Raw genomic sequence first — 26,186 nt, 5'->3', positions numbered from 1 at the left:
GAAGCAACCTGTAAGCATACTAGACATGCCTCAACAGCGAAAGCGGAGAATAGCTAATAGTGTAATCCATTTCATAGAGTTAGAACATCGGGGTTACCTTTCCGCATATTTAAATCTTATTGGAACTACAATTTTAAACTGTTCCATGAAGAGTATTTTCGAATAAGTCGAAGTCGTATCCTAAAGTTTAAATTTACCCAGCCAATGACAAACACGTGTTTTGCAACGTTCATACTATCAGTTTATCTGTACGAATTGTCTTGTAATGTGGTGAGACGATAAGAATTGTCGGCAATAAGTATAAATCGAAATTTACGACATTTACGATTTTCTAGAAGAGGCTCAGAAGATCAATGTTCGCTTAAAAAATCAGATGGTCTGCGTAAGGCCGTATATTTTATATAATTACCTTTTTTTACTATACCATATTAATTAAATACATACAGATTATGAAAAATAATACGGGTCAATGCATTTTATTAACATACAAAAAACTGTATAAATGATTTCTTTCATAAAAGAAATTAAATAAATTTTTACATTAAAATTAGAGAAAAAAGAGAAAAACAAAACTTTAGTATTTTTTTTTTTAATTCATTCATCGGGCTCCGTTTTAATGACAGTTGGTTTAGAGAATTCCGAATCAAAACTGTCAGCTGCTATCGTACCAGCTGTTTCCAAAACTGGAACATCAAGGGAAGCTAACGGATCTAGTGCTCCCTGTTGTATGCCATCAAGAGTTTCGTTGTTGAGGCTTGATGATGAAGGCACTGGTGATGCTCGTGGAGAATCGAGAGCTACAAATAGTTTAGAAGTGTTAATAATTCCATCGGCATTAGCATCACCTGTTCTAGTTCCATCAGCTGCTGCGGCTGTATTAAGGCTTATTGGTTTGGATATGTGAATCTGTTGGACTGGCGGAGGTGGACTATTGGAGTTAGATCTGCTTTCATTGAAATTACGTGGATTCTGAATTTGCTGTGATGTTTGTGCGGCCAATTGCTGAAGACGAGCATGTTGTTGCCTCAATTTGGCCTGATTCTGTATGAACATCTTTTGTTGGACAGTCGGTTGTTGTGACATTTTCTGCAATTGAATTTTTTGGCCTACAGGTGGCGGTGGTGTAAACGGCTTGGAATTTGTATATGTAGATCTATTTGGTGTCACAAAAGAACTTGCTCCTCCACCACTACTACTTAGAGCTGGACCACAAATCGAATAACGTCTACGGAATATATTCGCACTAGGTACATGAGTATGGATATTGATCTTTGGAGACGCTGTATTTGATGATGTTCCATTTGGTAATTTACTGAAAGTAGTAGGTGGCAACATTGAAGTTGATGACAATGACGTAGACGATGATGTCGGGGTAGTGCTATTACTATTGCTATTGGTATTTGTAGTCTTAATAATTTTGGGATATTGTATTGCTGTACCCCTTATAATGGGTACAATAGGCGTTGGTGATGGTGCTGGAGGTGATGGCTTTCGGATTGATACTTCGGATATGGGGTTTCTTATTATTGGAGTAGTCACCACTGCAGGAGGTTTCGATGGCGTTACAAAGAATGTTCCAGCCGTTGAATTCTGTAGCGGGGTCTTCTCGTGTCCATTTGTGACAATTGATGGACCCGTTGGGTTTTTTGGATAAATGCGGAAAACTCGTTTTTTATCTGCAGTATGAGCCATTAGGGTTCCACCACCACCAGCAACTTGAACTGCCTTTTGAAGAATGTGACGTGGTATGCCCAAGGAATCGGTTGATTTTGAAGTTGTCACACGATTTATGGAATTCGAAAGTCCCCCAGAGCTTGAGGAATTCGAATCATCGCCATCTATGAGAATAGGCGATAGAAGACTTGTTCCATTTTGTTGTGGAGTTGATGAATCTAGATTACGTACAACGTCCACCTTGTTGGTGGCATTTACAATCTCTGCTGATGTTTTAGCCGCTTGGACCAAAGACACCAATTGTCTCATCAAACGTATCTCTCCACTTGTTGTCGACTCAAAGTGTTGAGCCAGGGGTGCTGGTACTTCAACCACATGATTTTCCTCATTGGGAAAATTCTTGGAATCATCTAGCACATCCATTAAGGCTAGATAAACTCGTTGTTTGAAATTGATCTTTTGCCGAATGTTCATATTCTTAAACTGGGGTTTCAGAGATTCCAAAAAATTATCATCCATTTGTTCGACCGCGGCTTCATCGGTAGTGCATTGAATGCCTATTTCCGCCGTTTCATTCACAGAAGAGTCGGTATTAGTGGCCATGTCCATCCTGGTGGGAGCCTTGGCAAAACTACGAACAACAATGGTAGGAAGTCTAGGTTCCGGCACTATTGGTTCTAGATCTTTTACATCATTTGGGGCGGTTTTTATTTCAGGAGCTTCAAGTGATGTTTGCATTGGTTGTGGCATTTGAAAAGAAAAATCCTCTTTGCTAGCCATATTCTTCTGCGGTTCATCCTCAAGATCAATACGATTTTTCTGAATGTATTCCCGTAAAACTAAACCTCCAACAGACTTACGACGAGTCAAGAAGCGTTTCTGTTTCTTTTCTCTTTGAGGCTCCGATAAATCATCATCCAGTTCATAGATACGCTTGGGAGGTTTACGAGTGCGCGATGGACGTCCATCCATGGCTTCCGTTGGTGTTGTAACATCGTTAGCCCTTAAATGAGGCTGTATTTCTGGTAAGGCAGGTAATGGTGACTTCTCTATGGCTTGAGAAGCTTGTGTTTTAGTCAGATCTTTATCTAGTCTACGTGAAGGGTCACTATTTCGACGTATTGGTGTTAGAAGTCCTTTATTATGCCCGTAGGATTCTTCAGCACTCGTTGTACTCTCTTTGTCATTCCACTGTTGTTCATCCGGAAGTATTGCATCATCTTCCTTCTCATCCAATTGCGATTCATTATTTTCATCAGGCTGAACAAAACTATCATCTATCTTATCCGCCACTCCAAGATGAGGTATTAAAAAATCTAAATGATCTTGCAAATAGTATTGGCAGTTACTGCCGTATCTTCGATAGGCCCGTGTAAAAGCTTTGTTTATAGTCTTCCAGCGGAATTTACAGTTAGCAACTATTTCATCCATTTTTGGGGTGGGTGGGAGTTGGAGGAAAAGGCAAAGGAAAGAAAATTTTGTGAAAATACTTGGAGACATAGGATTTTATAGATTAGTCTTTATATTAGATGACCCTAACTTTAAGCATGAAATTTATGAATACTCTACAATGTGTGTTGTTTCATCGTGCTTTCCTACGCCTAAAGATATATTTTTTAGAAGACACTGCAGTCTGCTCAAACAGCCTCCTGAGAAAGTGAAAGTTGTCACTGTTTGTTGAAAGAGCAAAGGCAGCATTGCTCGTTATCGTGCTACTGGAAATTTGCATCCACGGTTGCCACTCGTGCCAAAAATAATCTACCAAAATTTGAAGAAAATTTTACCATTTTGGTAAACTAAAAAAAAAAATCTTTACTTGTCATAGTCTGGTAACTCCATTATCGAATAGTTGTTATACCCTCCACCATACACCCAGAAAAAAGAGGCTCTAATGCCAACGGAACTTTATTTTAGTTCATGAAGATTAGTTGAATTTAGTTAAATTTTGCACAATATGAGTAAATGTTCCTTATTTGAATAATTTTTTACTAACTTTAATGACGTGAACTACAAATAAGAAAAAAAGTTGTATACAAATATAGTGCACAATTTTACTACAAAATAAAATAGTTCATATTTTCCTAAAATGGCAGAAGTTTGCTTAAATTGAGTTCATAAGTCTCTCAAATGAGTAAATTTTACTAAAATTGTACCTGTCTCCAACTTCGTACAGCGCTAAAGACATTTTACCAATTTTTAAATCCAATTTTTTCTTCCAACATATGAAATTTTCTTAAACAACAGAAAAAAATTATTTTTAAAAAAATTTCTTCAATTTAACAAAAAGTATTAACTTATTTGTAACATGTTGCAATTAGCAAACTATTTTAGTTAAAATTTTCACTTTTTTTTGGGTGTAGGATGGGGGTATATTAACTTTATCATTCCGTTTGTAACACATCGAAATATTGATCTAAGACCCCATAAAGTAAAGGGTGATTCTTTTGAGGTTAGGATTTTCATGCATTAGTATTTGACAGATCACGTGGGATTTCAGACATGGTGTCAAAGAGAAAGATGCTCAGTATGCTTTGACATTTCATCATGAATAGACTTACTAACGAGCAACGCTTGCAAATCATTGAATTTTATTACCAAAATCAGTGTTCGGTTCGAAATGTGTTTCGCGCTTTACGTCCAATTTATGGTCTACATAATCGACCAAGTGAGCAAACAATTAATGCGATTGTGACCAAGTTTCGCACTCAGTTTACTTTATTGGACATTAAACCAACCACACGAATGCGTACAGTGCGTACAGAAGAGAATATTGCGTCTGTTTCTGAGAGTGTTGCTGAAGACCGTGAAATGTCGATTCGTCGCCGTTCGCAGCAATTGGGTTTGTGTTATTCGACCACATGGAAGATTTTACACAAAGATCTTGGTGTAAAACCGTATAAAATACAGCTCGTGCAAGAACTGAAGCCGAACGATCTGCCACAACGTCGAATTTTCAGTGAATGGGCCCTAGAAAAGTTGGCAGAAAATCCGCTTTTTTATCGACAAATTTTGTTCAGCGATGAGGCTCATTTCTGGTTGAATGGCTACGTAAATAAGCAAAATTGCCGCATTTGGAGTGAAGAGCAACCAGAAGCCGTTCAAGAACTGCCCATGCATCCCGAAAAATGCACTGTTTGGTGTGGTTTGTACGCTGGTGGAATCATTGGACCGTATTTTTTCAAAGATTCTGTTGGACGCAACGTTACGGTGAATGGCGATCGCTATCGTTCGATGCTAACAAACTTTTTGTTGCCAAAAATGGAAGAACTGAACTTGGTTGACATGTGGTTTCAACAAGATGGCGCTACATGCCACACAGCTCGCGATTCTATGGCCATTTTGAGGGAAAACTTCGGAGAACAATTCATCTCAAGAAATGGACCGGTAAGTTGGCCACCAAGATCATGCGATTTGACGCCTTTAGACTATTTTTTGTGGGGCTACGTTAAGTCTAAAGTCTACAGAAATAAGCCAGCAACTATTCCAGCTTTGGAAGACAACATTTCCGAAGAAATTCGGGCTATTCCGGCCGAAATGCTCGAAAAAGTTGCCCAAAATTGGACTTTCCGAATGGACCACCTAAGACGCAGCCGCGGTCAACATTTAAATGAAATTATCTTCAAAAAGTAAATGTCATGGACCAATCTAACGTTTCAAATAAAGAACCGATGAGATTTTGCAAATTTTATGCGTTTTTTTTAAAAAAAAAGTTATCAAGCTCTTAACAAATCACCCTTTATATATATATATATATATATTGTGGGTCGTGGTGAAATTCTGAGTCGATCTGAGCATGTCCGTCCGTCCGTCTGTTGAAATCTCGCTAACTTCCGAACGAAACAAGCTATCGACTTGAAACTTGGCACAAGTAGTTGTTATTGATGTAGGTCGGATTGGGCCATATCGTAGGTCGGATGGTATGGCAAATGGGCCACTTTTACGTATAGCCCCCATATAAGCGGATACCCATATTTGGCTTGCGGAGCCTCTAAGAGAAGCATATTTCATCCGTTCCGGCTGAAATTTGGTACAAGGTGTTGGTATATGGTCTCTAACAACCATGCAAAAATAGGTCCACATCGGTTCATAATTTTATATAGCCCCCATATAAACCGATCCCCAGATTTGGCTTGCGGAGCTTCAAAGAGAAGCAAATTTCATCCGATCCGGCTGAAATTTGGTATATGGTCTCTAACAACCGTGCAAAAATTGGTCCACATCGGTCCATAATTATATAGCCCCCATATAAACCGATTCCCAAATTTGGCTTGCGGAGCTTCAAAGAGAAGAAAATTTCATCCGATCCGGCTGAAATTTGGTACATGGTGTTAGTATGTGGTCTCTAATGACCATGCAAAAATTGCTCCACATCGGTCCATAATTATATATAGCCCCCATATAAACCGATCACCAGATTTGAGTTGAAATTTGGTACATTGTGCTAGTATATGGCCGTTAACAATCATGACTAACTAGGTCCATATCGGTCTATAGTTATATATAGCCCTCAGATAAATCGATCCTCAATCACACAAAAATTGGTCCATATCAAGAAGGCAAAAACAATTCAATCGGCTGGTAAGGTTATGGCAACGGTTTTTTGGGACTTCAAAGGTATTTTATTGATTGACTAGCTGCAAAAGGGTAAAACAATAAATTCAGAGTACTATTGCAACCTTTTGGATCAATTATATGTACAAATTCGAGAAAAACGTCCTGGCTTACAACACAAAAAAAAAAACAATTTTTCATCAAGACAACGCACCAGCGCACAAGAGTGTTTTAACAATGACTAAAATCAACCAATTAAAGTACGAGTTGCTTGACCACCCACCTTATTCTCCTGATTTAGCTCCCAGTGACTTTTACTTGTTCCCAAAACTAAAAAAAAATTCCTTGCTGACAAGCGTTTTATCTCAACTGAAGATGCAATTACTATTTTGAAGACCTTGAGGAAAACTATTTTAATCAAGGGATAGAATTGCTAGAAAAGCGTTGGACTAAGTGTATTGAAGTTTCAGGAGATTATATTGAAAAATAAAAATATTTTTGAAAAACTAACTATTCTCTTTCATTGATAGGCTAAGAAGTTTCCGAACCGCCCTCGTATCTTGAAATAATTCAACAAATAAAAAGTTATTACATGTTTTTATTCATCTCCAACATTAAATAAAAAACTGATTTTTGTGCTTTGGTAATTCTATAGAAAATTTTGTCAAACTTTTATTTCTATAAAACATTTTGTCAAAATTATATTTCTATAGAAATTTTTTTACAATTTTATTGCTATAGAAAATTTTGTCAAAATTTTATTTCTATAGGAAATTTTTTCATAATTTTAGTCCTATAGAAAATTTTGACAGAATTTTAGTTCTATAGAAAATTTTGTAAAAACTTTATTTCTATAGAAAATTCTTCTTTTCTACCGAACAATGGTCATCAAAATCTCCGGATCGCAGATTGTCTATCATTTCAAGACGGCCAATGGCAGTCAATTCAAACAAATCTAAACTGTTTCCTAAATTTGATGTTATTTCCCACATTTTTTGATTTTGAACAATAAAATTTAAAACAAGTATATACGGCCGTAAGTTCGGCCAGGCCGAAGCTTATGTACCCTCCATCATGGATTGCGTAGAAACTTCTTCTAAACACTGCCATCCACAATCGAATTACTTAAGTTGCGGTAACGCTTGCCGATGGCAAGGTATCTTAAAACCTCCTTACACCATCTTCTAAAGTGTATGTAAGTCCATACGTGGTATATATTAAATCAAAAAAGATCGATCCAATACTTATATAATTCAGTTTGACAAAGTAGACATACAATTTTGACAAAATTTTCTACAGAAATAAAATTTTAACAAAATTTTCTATAGAAATAAAATTTTCACAAAATTTTCTATAGAAATACAAATGTTGACAAAATATTATATAGAAAGAAAATTTTGACAAAAATTTCTACAGAAATAAAATTTTGACAAAATTTTCTATAGAAATAAACTTTTGACAAAATTTTCTATAGAAATAAAATCTTGGTAGATTATTTGTGGCTCGAGTGGCAACCATGATTATGAACCGAATAAAATTTGAACAAAATTTTCTATAGAAATAAAATTTTGACAAAATTTTCTATAGAAATAAAATTTTGAAAATGATGAAAATTTTATTATGAACCGAATAAAATTTTAACAAAATTTTCTCTAGAAATAAAATTTTGACAAAATTTTCTATAGAAATAAAATTTTGACAAAATTTTCTATAGAAATAAATTTTTGGTAGATTATTTTTGGCTCTAGTGGCAACCATGATTATGAACCGATATGGACCAATTTTTGTGTGATTGGACCAATTTTGGTATGGTTGTTAGCGACCATATACTAACACCACGTTCCTAATTTGAACCGGATCGGATGAATTTCGCTCCTCCGGAGGTCAAATCTGGAGAACGTTTTATATGGGGGCTATATATAATTATGGACCGATATGGACCAATTCTGGCACGGTTGTTAAAGATCATATACTAACACCATGTTCCAAATTACAACCGGCTTGGATGAAATTTGCTTCTCTTGGAGACTTCGCAAGCCAAATCTGGGGATCGGTTTATATGGGGGCTATATATAATTATGAACCGATGTTGACCAATTTTTGCATGGTTGTTAGAGACCATATACCAACATCATGTACCAAATTTCAGCCGGATCGGATGAAATATGCTTCTCTTAGAGGTTCCGGAAGCCAAATCTGGGGATCGGTTTATATGGCGGCTATATATAATTATGGACCGATGTGGACCAATTTTTGCATAGCTGTTAGAGACCATATACCAAATTTCAGCCGGATCGGATGAAATTTGCTTCTCTTTTAGGCTCCGCAAGCCAAATCTGGGGATCGGTTTAAATGGGGGCTAGATATAATTACGGACCGATGTGGACCAATTTTTGCATGGTTGTTAGAGACCATATACCAACACCATGTACCAAATTTCAGCCGGATCGGATGAAATATGCTTCTCTTAGAGGCTCCGGAAGCCAAACCTGGGGATCGGTTTAAATGGGGGCTAGATATAATTAAGGACCGATGTGGACCAATTTTTGCATGGTTGTTAGAGACCATATACCAACACGATGTACCAAATTTCAGCCGGATCGGATGAAATATGCTTCTGTTAGAGGCTCCACAAGCCAAATCTGAGGGTCCCTTTATATGGGGGCTATACGTAAAAGTGGACCGATATGGCCCATATGGCCCATACCATCCGACCTACATCGATAACAACTACTTGTGCCAAGTTTCAAGTCGATAGCTTGTTTCGTTCGGAAGTTAGCGTGATTTCAACAGACTGACGGACGGACGGACATGCTTAGATCGACTCAGAATGTCACCACGACCCAGAATATATATACTTTATGTGGTCTTAGAGCAATATTTCGATGTGTTACAAACGAAATGACAAAGTTAATATACCCCCATCCTATGATGGAGGGTATAAAAAAAAGAAAACAATATAGCGCTTTACTTTGTTGCATTACATATTAGCCACCCTGTATATGAAAAATATTTTTGGATCTTAAATAGGCTTTGGGTAAGTTTTCTTTACTCTAATATTTTTTTGTGTACGTTAGTCAAATTAACTAAACCCAAGGAAAAAAATATACTCAAATGAAGCATAAAGATTAACTAAATTCGTATCTTCCACAAAATAGTTCAGAAATTCTTTAAATATGTAAATTTTACCAAAAATGCGTCCATCATGAACTTCGTATGTCACTAAAGACATTTTTGCAATTTTGAACTCCAAGTTTTTCCTCCAAACTACAAAATTTTCTTTAACAAGTGAAAAAACTTAGTTATGTCTAATAAATTTTCTTGAATTTGTCGAAAAATATTTACTTATTTTTATGACATCTGCGTGGTGCCATCGTTTGTAATACTGTTTTGTTAAAATTTTCTACAAATATTCAAAGTTTTCTAAAATTAATCGAAAGTTTTCTTCCTGGTGGGTTCACTGTTTTTTCAGTGTAAGGAGCTGTGCGGTGGCACAGTGCTTCGAAAACGGCAAACAAATATGGGCTCCGATTTTTATTCTAATTTTCGTTTTTAATAGTCTATGATATGGAGCTTCGAATGTAAAAATAAAATGTTGCTAAAATTGACTAAAGTATTATTAAAAATTTTAGGAATTTTTGGGTAGAAAATGCACCCAGAAAAAAGGGGCTCTAATGCCAACTGAACTTTATTTTAGTTCATGAAGATTAGTTGATTTTAGTTAAATTTTGCACAATATGAGTAAATGTTCCTTATTTGAATAATTTTTTGCTATCATTAATGACGTGAACTAAAAATAAGAAAAAAAGTTGTATACAAATATAGTGCACAATTTTACTACAAAATAAAATAGTTCATATTTTCCTAAAATGGTAGAAGTTTGCTTAAATTGAGTTCATAAGTCTCTCAAATGAGTAAATTTTACTAAAATTGTACTTGTCTTGAACTTCGTACAGCGCTAAAGACATTTTAACAATTTTTAAATCCAATCTTTTCTTTCAACATATGCAATTTTGTTAAACAACAGAAAAAAATTAATTATTTTTGGGTGTGGGGTTAAATTATGTGCATGGTGCAAAAGAACGAGTGGTCCGATTTGAGTCAAGTTAAATATTTTGTGTAAATATTGGTGGTAGTTTTTGAACTAAAACAACAAAAAAAACTAAATTTGAGCAAATTAAAATTTTGCAATGTTTTTTTAAGTTTTGGGATTCTTCTATCCAAAAAGGATAATTTCAAAAGGACGCCAAAGAAAAAAACTTTTATTTCTATCAGAATGTGTCGGAGCCAATTTTTTTTCTATTAAAATATGTGTGAAACAATACTTTCTATAAAAATGTGTTTGAGACACCTATTTCTATCAAAATATATCCGAGATAATTTATTTTTCATATTTCTATGAAAATGTGGCTGAGACAATTTTTTCTCAAATATTTGCTAGAGCAAATTTTTACTGTAACAATATGTATGTATGTATATTGCCGAAACACTATTATGTTTGTTTTATGTGAACATATTACATATATGTTTGGAAGCATTTGGAGCCCAAAAATACCATATGCTTAGAAGAATTTTCACCCCAAAGAAGATTGTGCTCATTCCCTCACATAATTTTCACGTCCACGAAATTTTTTAGTTCTTGGCACCTTTTTCTGTAATACAAATATTGTTGAAGAAATTATTCAATTTTATAAATTTACCTTTCGCCTGGACGGAGAATCGAACCGAGGTCCATACAGTTTGTAATCTACTGGGCTACGTAGCTGTTATAGTCACCAGTAGACAATTATCGTTATAAGTTACATTTATATACCATAGTTTGCAGCGCCCACGAGCCCATGCAAACATAACATTATTTAACAGAAACATACATTTTTTGGCCACGTGGAGCAGTGGTTAGCATGTCTGCCTTGCATGCAAAGGGTCGTGGGTTCAATCCCTGCTCCGACCGAACACCAATTTTTTTATTTTTATTTATTTTTTTTTTTTTTTATTTACACATTTATACAAAATTTTTGTAATGAAACTTCGAAATGTGGGTTACTAAAGATTTATAGTCAGAAACAGGGCATGATATAAACGAAATGGACTGAGCTTTTGGATAAAATATTATTTTTTATTGCAAAAATAATAATTTTGTAACACAAAAAAAAACTGTTTTTGGTATAAAAGTATGAAATTTTGGAAGGAATTCAAAAGTACTAACAAAAGAAGAACGTGGAGTCGAGTATAAACATACATAAATAATTTTATAATATACACATACATTTATTTAGGCGTGAACAGTTTTTTTACCAGCATTTAACACCATTTTAAATGCATTTAAAACATATCGGGTTTTGTACTTAATTTCATTTTGACAATTAAGGACGGTATTAAGTTGGCATTATCGCTCTAAAATTACCCCATTTTGCCTTTAACTTTTCTTTAATAATTCTTTTTCAATTGTTTTATCTGCAAAACTCGAACTTAATGTCGGCTTTTATATTTGAAGGTGGCCGTCAACTCCTCTTAGACTACACCCTCACAAAAAATCGCTTCTGTAACATATACTCCCAAACATATTTTGCTTCAAGCATATACATTTTTGGGTATTGCCCAAACATTTATATGTTTTATCTCTTCCAATATATAATATGTTTGAAAGCATATTGGTCTAAACAATATATGTTTGGGTAGTCTAAGTTCCAAACATTTTGTATTTTTGCATCCAAATTCAATAATGTTGTCTTCCAAAAAACAATATGTTATTATGTGAACATATAATATGTTTGGAAGCATTTTGCACCCAAAAATATTATATGCTTAAAAAAAATTCTCCCAAACAATATTGTGCTCAAAATTTTATTTATTTATTTATATATTTACAATCATAATGAATTATGAAAATAAACAGGTAATATAGGTGCTAACAACATAGGTTTTCGACCTGAATGCATACAATTTTGTTTCTGCCTAATTGTATATTCCCCCACATCTTTCTCACTCCCACGAGATTTTTTAGTTCTTAGCACCTTTTTCTATAATACAAACATTGTAGAAGAAATTATTCAATTTTATGATTTTTTTTATTTTAATTTTACCTTTTGCCGGACGGGGATTCGAACAGCGGACCACACAGTTTGTAAGGATCAAAGAAGTAGCTGATCAATTGACCAAGGAAAAATAAAATGTTAATTTTGTAATAACAAGCAACAACCACCAACTTAATTCAATATCGCTCCCTGTTAACTAGCGCTCCAAGCTACTAAACACATATATGTTTATAGGCTATTTCTAAATTAATATATGTTTGCATCCAAGCATATTATATTTACAAACATTTTATGTCCCAAACATAATATGTTCTAACATATTAACATATATGTCCCAAACATGTTATGCTAGTTTATGAACATTATATGCTTGCACTCAAAAATATTGTGTTTAAAAATTTGTGTTCCAAACATATAATGTTTATAGCCAAACATATGAAAAACAGTCTTTTTCATCCGTGTACTTATTAATAAAGAGGAACTAAGCTTTGTTTTTATACATTTTACTGTTTAATTTTTCACTATTTCCATCTTTTTTCATTTTACTGTCCCAACACTAAAAAGAGTATAGTGCCCTTTCGTTATTATTATGAAGATCCCTTTGTAATTTTTGTATATTTTCTACCGTTTTTTTAATTTCCTTTGCCTGAATATTTTGACTTACTCCTCGTACGTTCCGATTTCTTTTAACGAACCAAGAATACCCATACACAGAAAAAAATCACCAAAATATTTCCAATTAAAAAGTTGATTGAAGTTGAAATGTTTTTCAATTAATAATTTAATTGATACAAATAACTTTTTAATCAAGATAGAAACCTTAAGTTAATTAAGTAAATGATTGAAATTGATTCAATTAACATTTTAATCAAACTCGGAAGACTAAGTCAGTAAAAAAAGTGATGGATGTTTTTAAATAGAAAATTATTTCAAAATATATATTTTTTTATCAAACTAAAGCACAAAGTCAGATTAGAAAGTAATTGAAAATAGTTACCATTTTAATTCAAAAAATTAATTGAGTTTTGCAATCAACATCAATTAAATTTTTAATTGAATCAATGAAAAAATTAATTGAAATTTTCAAATTAAATCAATTAATCTTTTAATCAAATATTGTTTAATTTTAAATGCTGCTCTCACGGGGAAAACACATGCTGTTTTTTTTTCAAATGTCTATTCTCTTGGTTGCGAATGTTTATTTTCTTTACTCCCAACACCCATTCTAATATTCAAATTAAATAATATTTAGACTTAAACATATCAAATTTTTGGCCTTATCATAAAACAGTTTTCCAAAACAACATACAAGCGGTTTCACAGAAATTGTTCTCTTTTCATTCTCTCGCTTTGTTATGTTTATATCTTTCGTCAACCCTCCCGGTTTCCATCTCTATTTCTTTCTCTATACTCTCTTTCTGTCGCTCTTTGAATAAAATATCACAACATATATATGTTTACTCGAAATTTGTTAATTTATATATGTTTACATTCACACATATTATTTTTATGAAACATTCATGCCCCAAACATAATATACTCTAACATATTAACATATGTGTCCCAAACATTTAGTGTTAGTTTAGGAACATTACTTGTTTGCACTTAAATTTATTGTGTTTAAAAATTGTGCCCGAAACATATTTTGTTTATATCGGATCATATGAAAAACATATTTTTCTAACAGTGTACCAAATTTCAACTGAATCGGATGAATTTTACTCTTCCAAGGGGCTCCGGAGGTCTAATCTGGGGATCGCTTTATATGGGGGCTATATATAATTATGGACCGATTTCATCCAATGGGTGTTTGAGGCCATATACTAACACCACGTACCAAATATCAACTCAATCAGATGAACTTTGGTCCTCCAAGAGGCTCCGGAGGTCAAATCTGGTGATCGGTTTATATGGGGGCTATATATAATTATGCACCGATGTGGACCAATTTTTGCATGGTCATTAGAGACCATATACTAACACCATGTACCAAATTTCAGCCGGATCGGATGAAATTTCCTTCTCTTAGAGGCTCCGCAAGCCAAATCTGGGGATCGGTTTATATGGGGGCTATATATAATTATGGACCGATGTGGACCAATTTTTGCATGGTTGTTAGAGACCATATACTAACACCATGTACCAAATTTCAGCCGGATCGGATGAAATTTGCTTCTCTTAGAGAATCTGCAAGCTAAATTTGAGGGTCCGTTTATATGGGGGCTATACGTAAAAGTGGACCGATATGGCCCATTTGCAATACCATCCGACCTACATCAATAACAACTACTTGTGCCAAGTTTCAAGTCGATAGCTTGTTTCGTTCGGAAGTTAGCGTGATTTCAACAGACGGACATGCTCAGGTCAACTCAGAATTTCACCACGACCCAGAATATATATACTTTATGGGGTCTTAGAGCAATATTTCGAAGTGTTACAAACGGAATGACAAAGTTAATATACCCCCATCCTATGGTGGAGGGTATAAAAATGTGTCAGAGACACTTTTGTCTATAGAAATATGTCAGAGACACTTTATTGTTCTCACACAAATTTTTGAATTAATTATAGTGTATATTACGAGTGGTTGAATAAAAAAATTAAATCCTGCTATATTTATTTAGAAATATTTTTACTTTTGAAGTAAATATTTAGCAAAAACCCCTCACTTATAACATCAAAGGGAACAAGTTTTTCTCATATATTGCCTTTTATGATAATTTTATTAGGTTTTTGTTTTCGATTCTAGTTTATGTTTATTATTAGCTATCATCCACAAATATAAATCCGTTAACTTCAATTCTTTTTTAATTTCGCTTTATATATTTTTTTTGGTTTTCCATTCAAAAAATAAAATTTTGCTAATTTTAAAAGAGTAGGTTTGTAAAACATATTTTCCAAAAAAAAAAAAATAAAACAATGTTACATCCTATGATTGAAATATATCGTTCGCCCAATTTACACTCTTATGAATTATTTGGCATTGCACAGTACGAGTATTGTTTATTTTATATTTATATAAAAAATTAGTGTATTCTTAAATGCATTTGCACTCGTCCCTTGGAAACAATAACAATATATTTTTGCATCCTAATGCGCATCAAGGATGTTCAATAAGTATGCATGAAAATCTCATGTACACCAAAGAAAAAAACGATCGTATTTTATTAGTTTTTGGAAAATTTCAAACAAATTTTATTTTTGTAATTTTGGTCCAAAAACACAGTCCATTTCGTTTATATCAAGCATTGCTCTTTTCTTTTCTTTAATCATCAACAGAGAAAATAATCGAGTATGTAATATGTAATAGGTACTTTTCGTTAATGTGGTATCACATTGGACTAAACAGTCTAAGTGAGCCTGAAAATAAATCGGGCTGCCACTATAACCTAACCTAAGTCTTTTACAGGACACATTTTGTAGTAAAAATTTAATATAGTAGTACACACAAAAAAATTTTTTTCTGATTCAATCACGAAATTAATTGATCCAATTAATTTTTTAATTGAAATGTCTTCAATCACGAAAATGATAGTATCAATCACAGTTTTAATTGGGCATAGAAAAAAATCTTGATTAAAAAATTAATTGATTTCATTACCAAATTTCAATTAATTTTTTAATTGATTCAATTAAAAATTTAATTGATGTTGATTGCAAAACTCAATTAATTTATTAATTAAAAAAAGGTAACTATTTTCAATTACCTTTTGAATTGGCTTAGAATTTTTATTTGGATTAACAATTGATTGTTTGAAAAAAAATTTTAATTAAAAATTTAAAAAAATGTTAATCACTTTTTTAACTGACTTAGTCTTCCGAATATGATTAAAAGTTTATTGTATCAATTAACTTTTTAATTAAAAATTTTAAAATTTTCAATCATTGACTTAATTAACTTAATGTTTCTATCTTGATTAAAAAGTTAATTGTACCAATTAATTTATTAATTGAAAAAAAATTCAACTTCAATTAACTTTTTAATTGGAAATATTTTGGTGATATTTTTTTCTGTGTATGTAATGCCGCAGATCTTTTCGTAATCTACCGAAAATTTTTAGAATATATGTAAAAAAACTTTTTGGGGATTAAACCCACAACTCTTTGTATGCAAGGCGGGCATGCTAAACATTGCTCCACGGGGGCCAACTAAATGTATGTTTCTGTTAAATAAAGTTTCTTTACATCGGCTAGTGGGCGCCAAAAACTATGCTATATAAATATAACTGTTTGCATTGCTTGCCCGTTGATGGCTATGGCAAAAATTGTCTATTACTGATGACAATAACAGCTACGTAGCCCAGTGGATAGTGTGTTGACTTACAAACTGTATGGTCCGCGGTTCGATTATCCGTCCAGGCGAATGGAAAAATTTAAAAAAATTATGAAAGCGAATAATTTCTTCTACATTGTTTGTATTACTGAAAAAAGTGCTATGAACTAAAAAACCTCGTGGAAGTGTGAAAGATGCATTAGCCAGAATTTGAGTCTTTAGTCTAGTCAACGCTTATCACAAAGAGCAAAAGGGAAACGATATTTGTTTGTCTAAAATTTCGTTTGGGAGGAAAGAATTATTTTTTTGCGTGTAATGTAAATTAATTATCCTTAAACTATTTACAAAGAACAATAGATTTTAACATACTTTTGTGCAATAATTTATTGCATCAAGTATGCACGAAATATAGTTTTAAAGTAGGGATGGGCGAAGAGAATACGCGGCGTTTTGCTCTTTCTCTCCAAACAGTTGTCTCGCTCAATAGAAGCACAAAACACGCCAAAATTATAGGGGTATTTTCTAAACACTATTCAGTATGGTTTGAGCTACGGTTCGAGCTGGATGTGTTGTCGCCTGTTGTTTAGCGATTGTATGAAACACGATATGGATGATTACTGAGAAAATAATTATTTATTTTCAGAATTTGTTTTTGTCTTTTATGAATGTTTAATATGCCAAAAACATTATCTCGTGTGGGTTCTTATGATGAAAGACATTATTTAGCAATGTATACGGAAAACGAAAATATTATTGTTCATGAAAGGGACCTTTTACAAAAAAATTGAAAAGGCCATATTACATTGCATATTCTGTAAAAGGAAGAGAAGAACAAATATCTGAGCGGACTCAAATGCAAAAAGCTTCTTTTGTTGTTGCCGGTTTTCATGGAGCTTACATTAAATATGCTAAAATGCTTCGGGAACACAGCAGAACAGATTTGTAATACAATGTCGACAATGTCATTATCAAGCCGAACAATTACTCGTCGAACCGAAGAAATTTGTAAACCGTGTTATAAACTACAAGTATTTTTGTTTAGACGAATCCACCGAGTATACGGATATAGCACCGCTACTTATTTGAGTCAACACGTGTTATAAACTACAAGTATTTTTGTTTAGACGAATCCACCGAGTATACGGATATAGCACCGCTACTTATTTGAGTCAACACGGTGGATGACGATTTGAAGACTCATGAGGAAATATTTTGCTTAGTTTCGTTCCACGGCAATATTAGGGAAAATAATTGTTAATGCTGTAAATAATAAAACATTTTCATTTGCTGATAGATCAAAATGTGTATCGGTTTGTACTGATGGCGCAAATGTGATGGTGGGTGAGAAAGTTTAATAAGAACAAATTTTTATATATAAAACTTTCTCTGCATTATTCATCAACAAGCATTATTTACTAAGCTTTTTAACATGGAGGAAAAAATGAAAATTGAGAATAAAATTCTGGAAGGTCATAACTCGAGAAGCCACAGAAAATAATAAATAAAATTTTTTACAAGAAATGCGCAGTGAATATGGAGATCTTCTTATATACACAGAGGTTAGGTGGCTGAGCAAAGGTCGTTGTCTATAAAAACTTTTTAGCCTTAAAGAAGTAGTCATTTTGTATTTTGTGGAAACGCCATTTGTAGAAACTGATGATTTATTTAAATACCTGTAAAATCCAGACTTTATTTTAGACTTTGCGTTTTAACTAATATTACAGTATTCATCAATCAATAAAATATAGAAACGAAAACTTCTTTGAATTCTGTACAGAATTTTATCAAAATTATTTCAATAGTTTCCCAAGACTATATAAAACCTTCAGCAAAATTCAAATCATTCCAAAGATCCAATGTTATAGTATATGATGGTGAAGATCTACTAAACGGACTGACGAATGACATCCTTAATGACTCAGTTCTTCGAAATATATGGCCTCCTTTCCAATAATTAATCAGTGAAATTGGAAGATGTTGAAAACGAAACGAAATATATAATTTTTTTAGACTTGTACAAATAATTTCATTTTAATTTTAAACATTTAAACATTTGCAGATTTCTTCAAATAAATATATTATATATATTATAGGCGTAAAAAAATTGTTGAGCAGTATTTTCGACACAAATCTTCTCATGAATTGAACCTTATTAATGTCATTTACAGTACCTTATTAATGTCATAAATACAATTATTTTTTGATAGTATGAATTGTATTTATTTATTGGAGCGAAAGGACTATAAGGAAATGACCAAGTATATATATATATATATATATAAAAATTAACAAAAATATATAAGCCAGAAGATTTCAATATTTCGGTTAATTATTATAAGGAAAAGTGATTTCATTGATTCTATATTTTGTATGAATGAAGCAAGTAAGATGCGTCAAGTTATTTGACTTTGGTTTCCATTGCTTTGTTTTAATCAAGATGGGCATTTTTGTATATTTATACTATCGCATTTAATCATAAATGCTGGAAGCAACAGTGTAATCTAATGGCATTATGGTTTTCCCTTACTCTATTGCACAAGGGGATGCAATATTTTCTGCTTGGTAGGCTTCAATGTTTTATTTTTGATTACATGTTTGCTCCTTGTTAATTATAAATTTTTAATTTTCATATAAATTGTTTCAATGGTTTTAGTTCAATTTAACTTGTTTAATTGGAATTTAGCCAATGGTAATTATATTTTATTAAATTTACTTAAATTAAGTTTCTTTGACAAACCAAGGTGCACTGAATAGAATTGAACATACTTATCGATTCTAATAATTTGAAAGGTATTGTTATGAGGCTTTATGCGCACTAACAAGTTCATAAAAATTAAACTTTGACGCCGTCGAAAAATTCAACACCAGAAAAGACTTTTGAGCTTTATGTCTTTTTGACATTTTCTTTTAAACCCAACAGCCGCATGACAATACTTTCCAAATTAATATTAATTAAAACGAAGTTTGTGAGCAAACTTGAAGAAGCAAATGATGAAAAGCTGTCATCAGCGAGAAAACTTAATTGTCGTTACCAAATCACATTATTTGATAAGGGGACTATATCTCTCAAGAATTGTTGGAGGAAGTGCAACCAGGCACGGAGGATTAAGGTGTCAACTCAGAATATCTCTATAGCTAGTCTCAAAACGGTGAGCCGTTTACAAATGATGTTGATTTATCTGTACAATACGTGTAACTATTTATTATGTTGCCAGAATTTTCTATAAGAAAATCTATTACAATTTCCCAAAATGTTATGGGTGATCTAATTTTTGTTTTCTAATTTTGTTATTAACAATTGCGTCGACAAAAAGAAAGATAAAGTTTAAGCTTAATATTGAAGAAAGGGCTAGAAAAGCCACGGTAGCTTTGTACTCGGGCAAAAATCCAATAGGAAAAAGTGAGGAGTAAAACCTAAAATTTAACATTGGCTATATAGTGATTAGACCTATAATGCTGTATGGTGCTGCCGGCACTTCAGCAGCCGACAAGTTTAGATGAAGTTCAGCGTATGGCGTACTTGTGTATTGCAGACGCATTCAGTAAGATAGGAACAAATTCCCATAAAGTCATGCAGCATCTATTGCCTTAAGACATTTTGACCAAACAGTCAGCTGCAACAAAGGGTGTGCGGTTGTGCGAGCTATCAGTGTGGTCCGAAAAAAAGGTACGGTCACAGTTCGGTCTTCAAAAATATTGACAGATGTGTCAAACGTAGTAGTCGAAAAGTTGTTTCGCCAGAAAGTTTTAAACTCTAATTCGCAACAGTGAGGCGTAGTGCACACATTCCCCGGGGAATAAACGTTATATAGATTTCATCACCGATGGCTCCAAATTGGAAGGACAATTGGGTTTCCGAGTATATTCTAAAGACTTGGAACTTCGAATGGCGAAAAGATTACCTCACTGTAGTGTTTTTATGGCTGAAATATAACAAATGCTGGCATTAATATATACAAAAAGCTTGGACTCTGTGTTACTTAACTCGAAAACGGCCATCAAAATTACTCAACAAGATGGCTGAGAAGTACAATATTTACCTAATAAGGGTGCCTGGCCATGGGAACATAGCTCTTACTGCGTGAGAGGGCTGTTATGGTGGACAATGTTCGATGGGAGAATTGTTTGATGGGTTGTAACGACACCAATCAAATATGGTCCCATTTAAACTTAAACCGAGCGCTAGATATGCTAGTGTTCTCAGACGTCAGATATCACTCCTAACGGGTCGTTGTCTGATAGGCGAATTTGCAAAAACTATTGGGGCGAAGTATAATGACTACTGCATGAGCTGTCATGATGCGGAAGAAAAGGAATCCATTACCTCTTGTGTGAGTGTCCTGCATTTTGTGTAAGGCGTAAACGAGTTTTAGGGGCATATAGCTTTATATTACTGGCGGACCTGGAAAACGTCAACTTAAGCAATCTGTTAATATTTTTGGAACAATCTGGTTGGTTCAACAAAAGAAAATAATAGAGAAGGTTCAGTGGTTAAAACTAGAAGTGTCCATATGTAATAGGTACTTTTAGTTAAATGTGGTATCACAATGGACTGAATAGTCTATTTGTGCCTGAAACTTAATCGGGATGCCACTTTAACCTATCCTACCTTCAGATTACTGGCGGAACTGGAAAACGTTAACTTAAGCAGTCTGCTAATGTTTTTGGAACAATCAAGTTGGTTCAACAGAAGAAAATAATCGGGTGGGTAAAAAAACTATAAATTGCAATATGTAATAGGTATTTGTAGTAAATGTGGTATCACAATGGACTGAATAGTCTAAGTGGGCCTGAGTTGGCAAACGAACACCACACAATTATAGTCATCTTTTTGTTTACAATATTCTATTTCGTTAAGTTCTCAAGAAGAATCATTGCTTAGTTTTTGTAAAATGTGTAACATACTTTTTGATATTTTTTCTGATCAGTCGAAATAAAAGAAAATATGTTTCTCTACATTTAAATATACTAAAATGGGAGTTATATAAAATTGGTATAAATATTGTCTACTGGCAGATCGTAGTTTAAGCCATGGTAGAAAATAGTCTAAATATTTCATAATTTCCAGAAAATGGTTTGGGTGATCTAATTTTTTTGTTATTAATAATTGCGTCGACATATTTTTGCATGTTTTGGTTGTACGGTTCCGCATTTCCTCATCCAAAGAAATTTCCTCGAGTTCTCGTTTTGCTCATATATAATCAGCTGCACGTATATTCGGAAATTGAAATCTTCTTGGTTTCCAAAGGATTTTAAATCGTTTTCCACTATCCTCATAAAGTGGGCGCAACATAGCTGAACTAGTCAAAAAGTCATGCTTTATCCCAGATATACATATACGAAAACATTCGTCTATATATTTATATATATTGTATAAGCTGGATGACCTTTATTAAAAATTGTCAATACCGTATTTATTACCCTTATGCCATTCTCAGCATAAAATGTCGATATTGCCGTAAAAACCGCTCCAGGTCACCAGTGTAATGCGATGAAAGGAATGCTTCTGCAATTGGAAACAAGATACCGCTTTCTTTGCCTGCTATGTGCAATATAATAGAGTAAAGGGCAACTCCTCGAATTTTTTCGAAAGAACATCTTATTTCCAATTATAGCCATTTTAAGTTGTTTGACTGAATAAAGATAAATTTCTTGTGGTAGTTTAACACATTGGATACATGATTTTCACTTCTTGTCCAAATTCATTTTTGTGAGGTCAATAAAATTGTTTCTATCTCCATCCAAAGCACGTGACATCTCAATCTTCAATTTCCAGGCCACTGCTTTGGGTAGAATGCTCTGGTTATTGCAAATTTTTCTAAGATCTTCGGACTGCTCACATATATTAATATCTCTCAAGTTAGACGGCTTCATGTTTTTAATTTCCTTCGTATTGCTCTTTGATGGTGTTTATGCAGTTTTTGGGGGTGCATTATTTCGCTTTTGATAGCGAAATAATCAAAATGAGTTGGTTGCACTCAGTGATGAACCTAAAACGTGTAGAGCCTTCCGGGAAGTACACGCATTTTGCGTACAGCACACCCTATTTGGTCCACACTTGGCTATCATAATTTAGCGGGCATACATTACTTATTAATTTGAACTTTTCCCTTATTATGTCTTCCACTAACTTTAAGTTTTCCGCTTACATTTTAAGGTGAGTATTAAGTTCGAGTTTAGCCGCTAAAATCGCTAAAGTGAAAACTAAATCAGTAAGAAAAATGCATGAAATTATACAAATTTTTTGTAAATTTTATTATAACATGATGGGGAAAAGCCCAAAGCAAATTTTCACAAAGTTTGTATTCCTTAAAATGGATTATTATAGAAAAGTAATCGTGAAAAATGGCGTTTTTAGCTGCTAAACTCGAACTTAATACCCACCTTTATTCTAAAAAAATTGGTGAATATTGGGTAGAATAAGTTGTTTCCCCATATTACTTATATATGGACTCCCTATTATTCTGAACTTGCACTGGCGATTCTTTTACTGTCACTGGTTGGTTTGGCTTGTTCGAAAATTTATCTTTGTGGCGCAATACCATGTACTCGTCCAACATTGAATTTCTTTTAAAACTATTTTGAACTAATTGTTTTGTGGAGTTCCTGAAGAATTTCACAACTGCACACTTCCATGATGATCTCCTGGTATAAGAAGGTCGGGATCACTTTTCTTGATAGAATTTTCATAAACGGAATAGTCGATTTCTAAAATTCTAACCAACTCATCAAAGGTGGGCAAAATAATGTCCACCGTCAGTGTTGCCAGTATTTGGTATTTTTTTCCGCGAATTGGGGATATTTTTTGTGGATGGGGACGAAATTTAGAGTTGGGGACTTGGAGGTAAATTTCAAATAATTTGGGATTTTTTATCGAAAACGGTTCAGTTAAATCAGGTTTCCATGAAAACCTTTAATTTCTACATTATCTTCCAAATAAAAAAAAGAAAACGTTGCTCATCTAAAACGTGTAGAGCCTTTCAGGAAGTACACGCATTTTGCGTACGGCACACGCTATTTGGTCCACACTTGGCTATCATAATTAGCGGGCATACATTACTTATTAATTTGAACTTTTCCCTTATTATATCTTCCACCAACTTTAAGTTTTCCGCTAACATTTTATTCCAAAAAATTTGTGAATATTGTGTAGAATAAGTTGTTTCCCCATATTACTTATATATGGACTCCCTATTATTCTGAACTTGCACTGGCGATTCTTTTACTATCACTGGTTGGTTTGGCTTGTTCGAAAATTTATCTTTGTGGCGCAATACCATGTACTCGTCCAACATTGAATTTCTTTTAAAACTACTTTGAACTAATTGTTTTGTGGAGTTTCTGAAGAATTTCACAACTGCACACTTCCATGATGATCTCCTGGTATAAAAAGGTCGGGATCACTTTTCTTGATAGAATTTTCATAAACGGAATAGTCGATTTCTAAAATTCTAACCAACTCATCAAAGGTGGGCAAAATATTGTCCACCGTCAGTGTTGCCAGTGTTGTTTGACTGAATAAAGATAAATTTCTTGTGGTAGTTTAATACATTGGATACATGATTTTCACTTCTTGTCCAAATTCATTTTTGTGAGGTCAATAAAATTGTTTCTATCTCCATCCAAAGCACGTGACATCTCAATCTTCAATTTCCAGGCCACTGCTTTGGGTAGATGCTCTGGTTATTGCAAATTTTTCTAAGATCTTCGGACTGCTCACATATATTAATATCTCTCCAGTTAGACGGCTTCATGTAGCGAATTAGGTAATTTTTTCAATAGCGAAAAAATTACCTAATTACTGTAGTATTTTTCATGCCGAAATATATGGAATACGTGGCGAATTTGCTGCAAATGTTGACATTAACATTGACTCAGATAATCAACCTGCATTAAAATCCTTGGACTCTGTCTTCTTTAACTCGAAAGCGGTCTTCGACTGCCGCAAATCTATCAATATTCACCTAATATGAGTGCCTGGCAACAGGAGCATACAAGGGAACAGCGAAGCGGATGATTTGCAAGACTAGGAACTAACTTAAGGCCTGGTTATGCATGTTAAAATGTAACGTAGCCGTAACAAAACGGCAACGTATAATTTTTTGGCGATTAGCCAAATAAAATAAACGTACCCACAAACTATCAAAAACAGGCAGGAAAAAGGTTGTTTTTTACACTTAAAATGAGTTTCACGACTAATATTAATTTCTATTTCTCCATTTTAACCGATAACAACGCTGTAGTACATATTTAATTATATATCTTCACGCTAATAGAATTTTTTTCTTTCAATCGATGACGCTAGTTTTTTGATCAGCGACACGTAATTTTTTTGTTTTTTTTCTGAATCTTACGACACGTTTACGTTGTGCAAACGATGGGTAACCGTTTGTATGGGCTGTCGTATATCCAAAACAAACAGCTGACACGCTACGCTTACGAGCCGTTTTGGAAGCATAACCAGGCCTTTACACCTTACATTACGTATTCCAGGGGAACTAGAATCGGTTGGTTTGCCTCTGCAGATAGCAAACTCATACTGCGTGAGAAGGCTGCAATGATGGCGAATGTCCAATAAAAGAATTGCAAGGGTTGCAACGACACTAAGCAAATATGGCCCATCTAAAGTTAATCCGCGCACAAAATATGTTAGTGTTTTCAAGACGTCAGATATCACTCGTGATATATGGTATAACGGGACGCTGCCCGATAGGCGAGTTTGCGAAAGCTATTGACGTGAAGTACAATGACTACTGCATGAGCTGTCATAATGCGGAAGAAAAGGAATCGATTAAACACCTCTTATGTGAGTGTCCAGCATTTTGTGTAAGGCGTAAGCGAATTTTGGGAGCATACAACTTTAGAATACTGGCGGACCTGGAAAATGTTACTTTAGCAGTCTGCTAATGTGTTCGAAGAAAATAATCGTGTAGTTTCAGCGGTTAAAACTATAAGTGCCCATATGTAATAGGTACTTTTAGCTAATGCGATTTACGGACTATCAGTTATTCCGGACGATAGTGCTCGTGTCGAACATATCCCGTATATTGTGCACATTATAAGTTAAGTCCGAAGGCAAATTCGATGCTGCTGCATGTTTATGGGATCGATAACACATTTACCGATTATTTAGTCATCGTCGACAAGTCGTATTGATCCGACACATTGTAAGATTCTTTACAAACACTGACATTCCGTCCGGAATAACTGATAGTCTGTAAAGCGCATAATGTGGTATCACAATTGACTGAATAGTATAAGTGAGCCTGAAAATAAATCAGACTGACACATGAATCTAAGCTGTACTGGGGTCCCAAGGTCTAATTTCTAATTTTACTTATTTGCCAAAGTATTGGACTTATTGCAGCTCGCAAGCTGATATCACAAACATTTTTAATTTTTAAATTCCCTGCGGGAAATTGGTGCAAATTGCCAATGACGGACATATCACAGGACTTGTAGAGGTGCTCCAGTTTGTCGCAATTTTTAAATAGTCATAATTTATTGATTTCCATACTCGCTTGAAAATACGATTATCATAATAACCCATAATAACATAGTTCGAAAGTTCTTCACTTCTAATGCGATTCGTGTCAAAAAGGAAACAGATTCCCAATAGTTTGTCCGAGATTGGTTCATGAGTACCTGTCTAT

At 33.8% G+C, this 26,186-nt stretch overlaps 1 protein-coding gene across 1 annotated transcript in view; it reads right to left on the bottom strand.

Annotated features, from left to right (window-relative positions):
* Window positions 1–447: 447 nt before the first annotated feature.
* Window positions 448–26,186, bottom strand: part of LOC142232936 (uncharacterized) — a 43,359-nt gene continuing 17,620 nt past the window's right edge. The window contains exon 2 of the mRNA XM_075303664.1: window positions 448–3,092. Coding sequence (XP_075159779.1) covers window positions 595–3,092 — 2,498 coding nt within the window. The 3' untranslated portion in view covers window positions 448–594. The remainder of the gene's footprint in view (window positions 3,093–26,186) is intronic.

The sequence above is a fragment of the Haematobia irritans genome, chromosome 4, assembly GCF_050003625.1.
Source record: "Haematobia irritans isolate KBUSLIRL chromosome 4, ASM5000362v1, whole genome shotgun sequence".
Classification (NCBI taxonomy): domain Eukaryota; kingdom Metazoa; phylum Arthropoda; class Insecta; order Diptera; family Muscidae; genus Haematobia; species Haematobia irritans.
The sequence above is the reverse complement of the archived record's forward strand: the minus strand, read 5'-3'. Positions and strand labels throughout refer to the sequence as shown.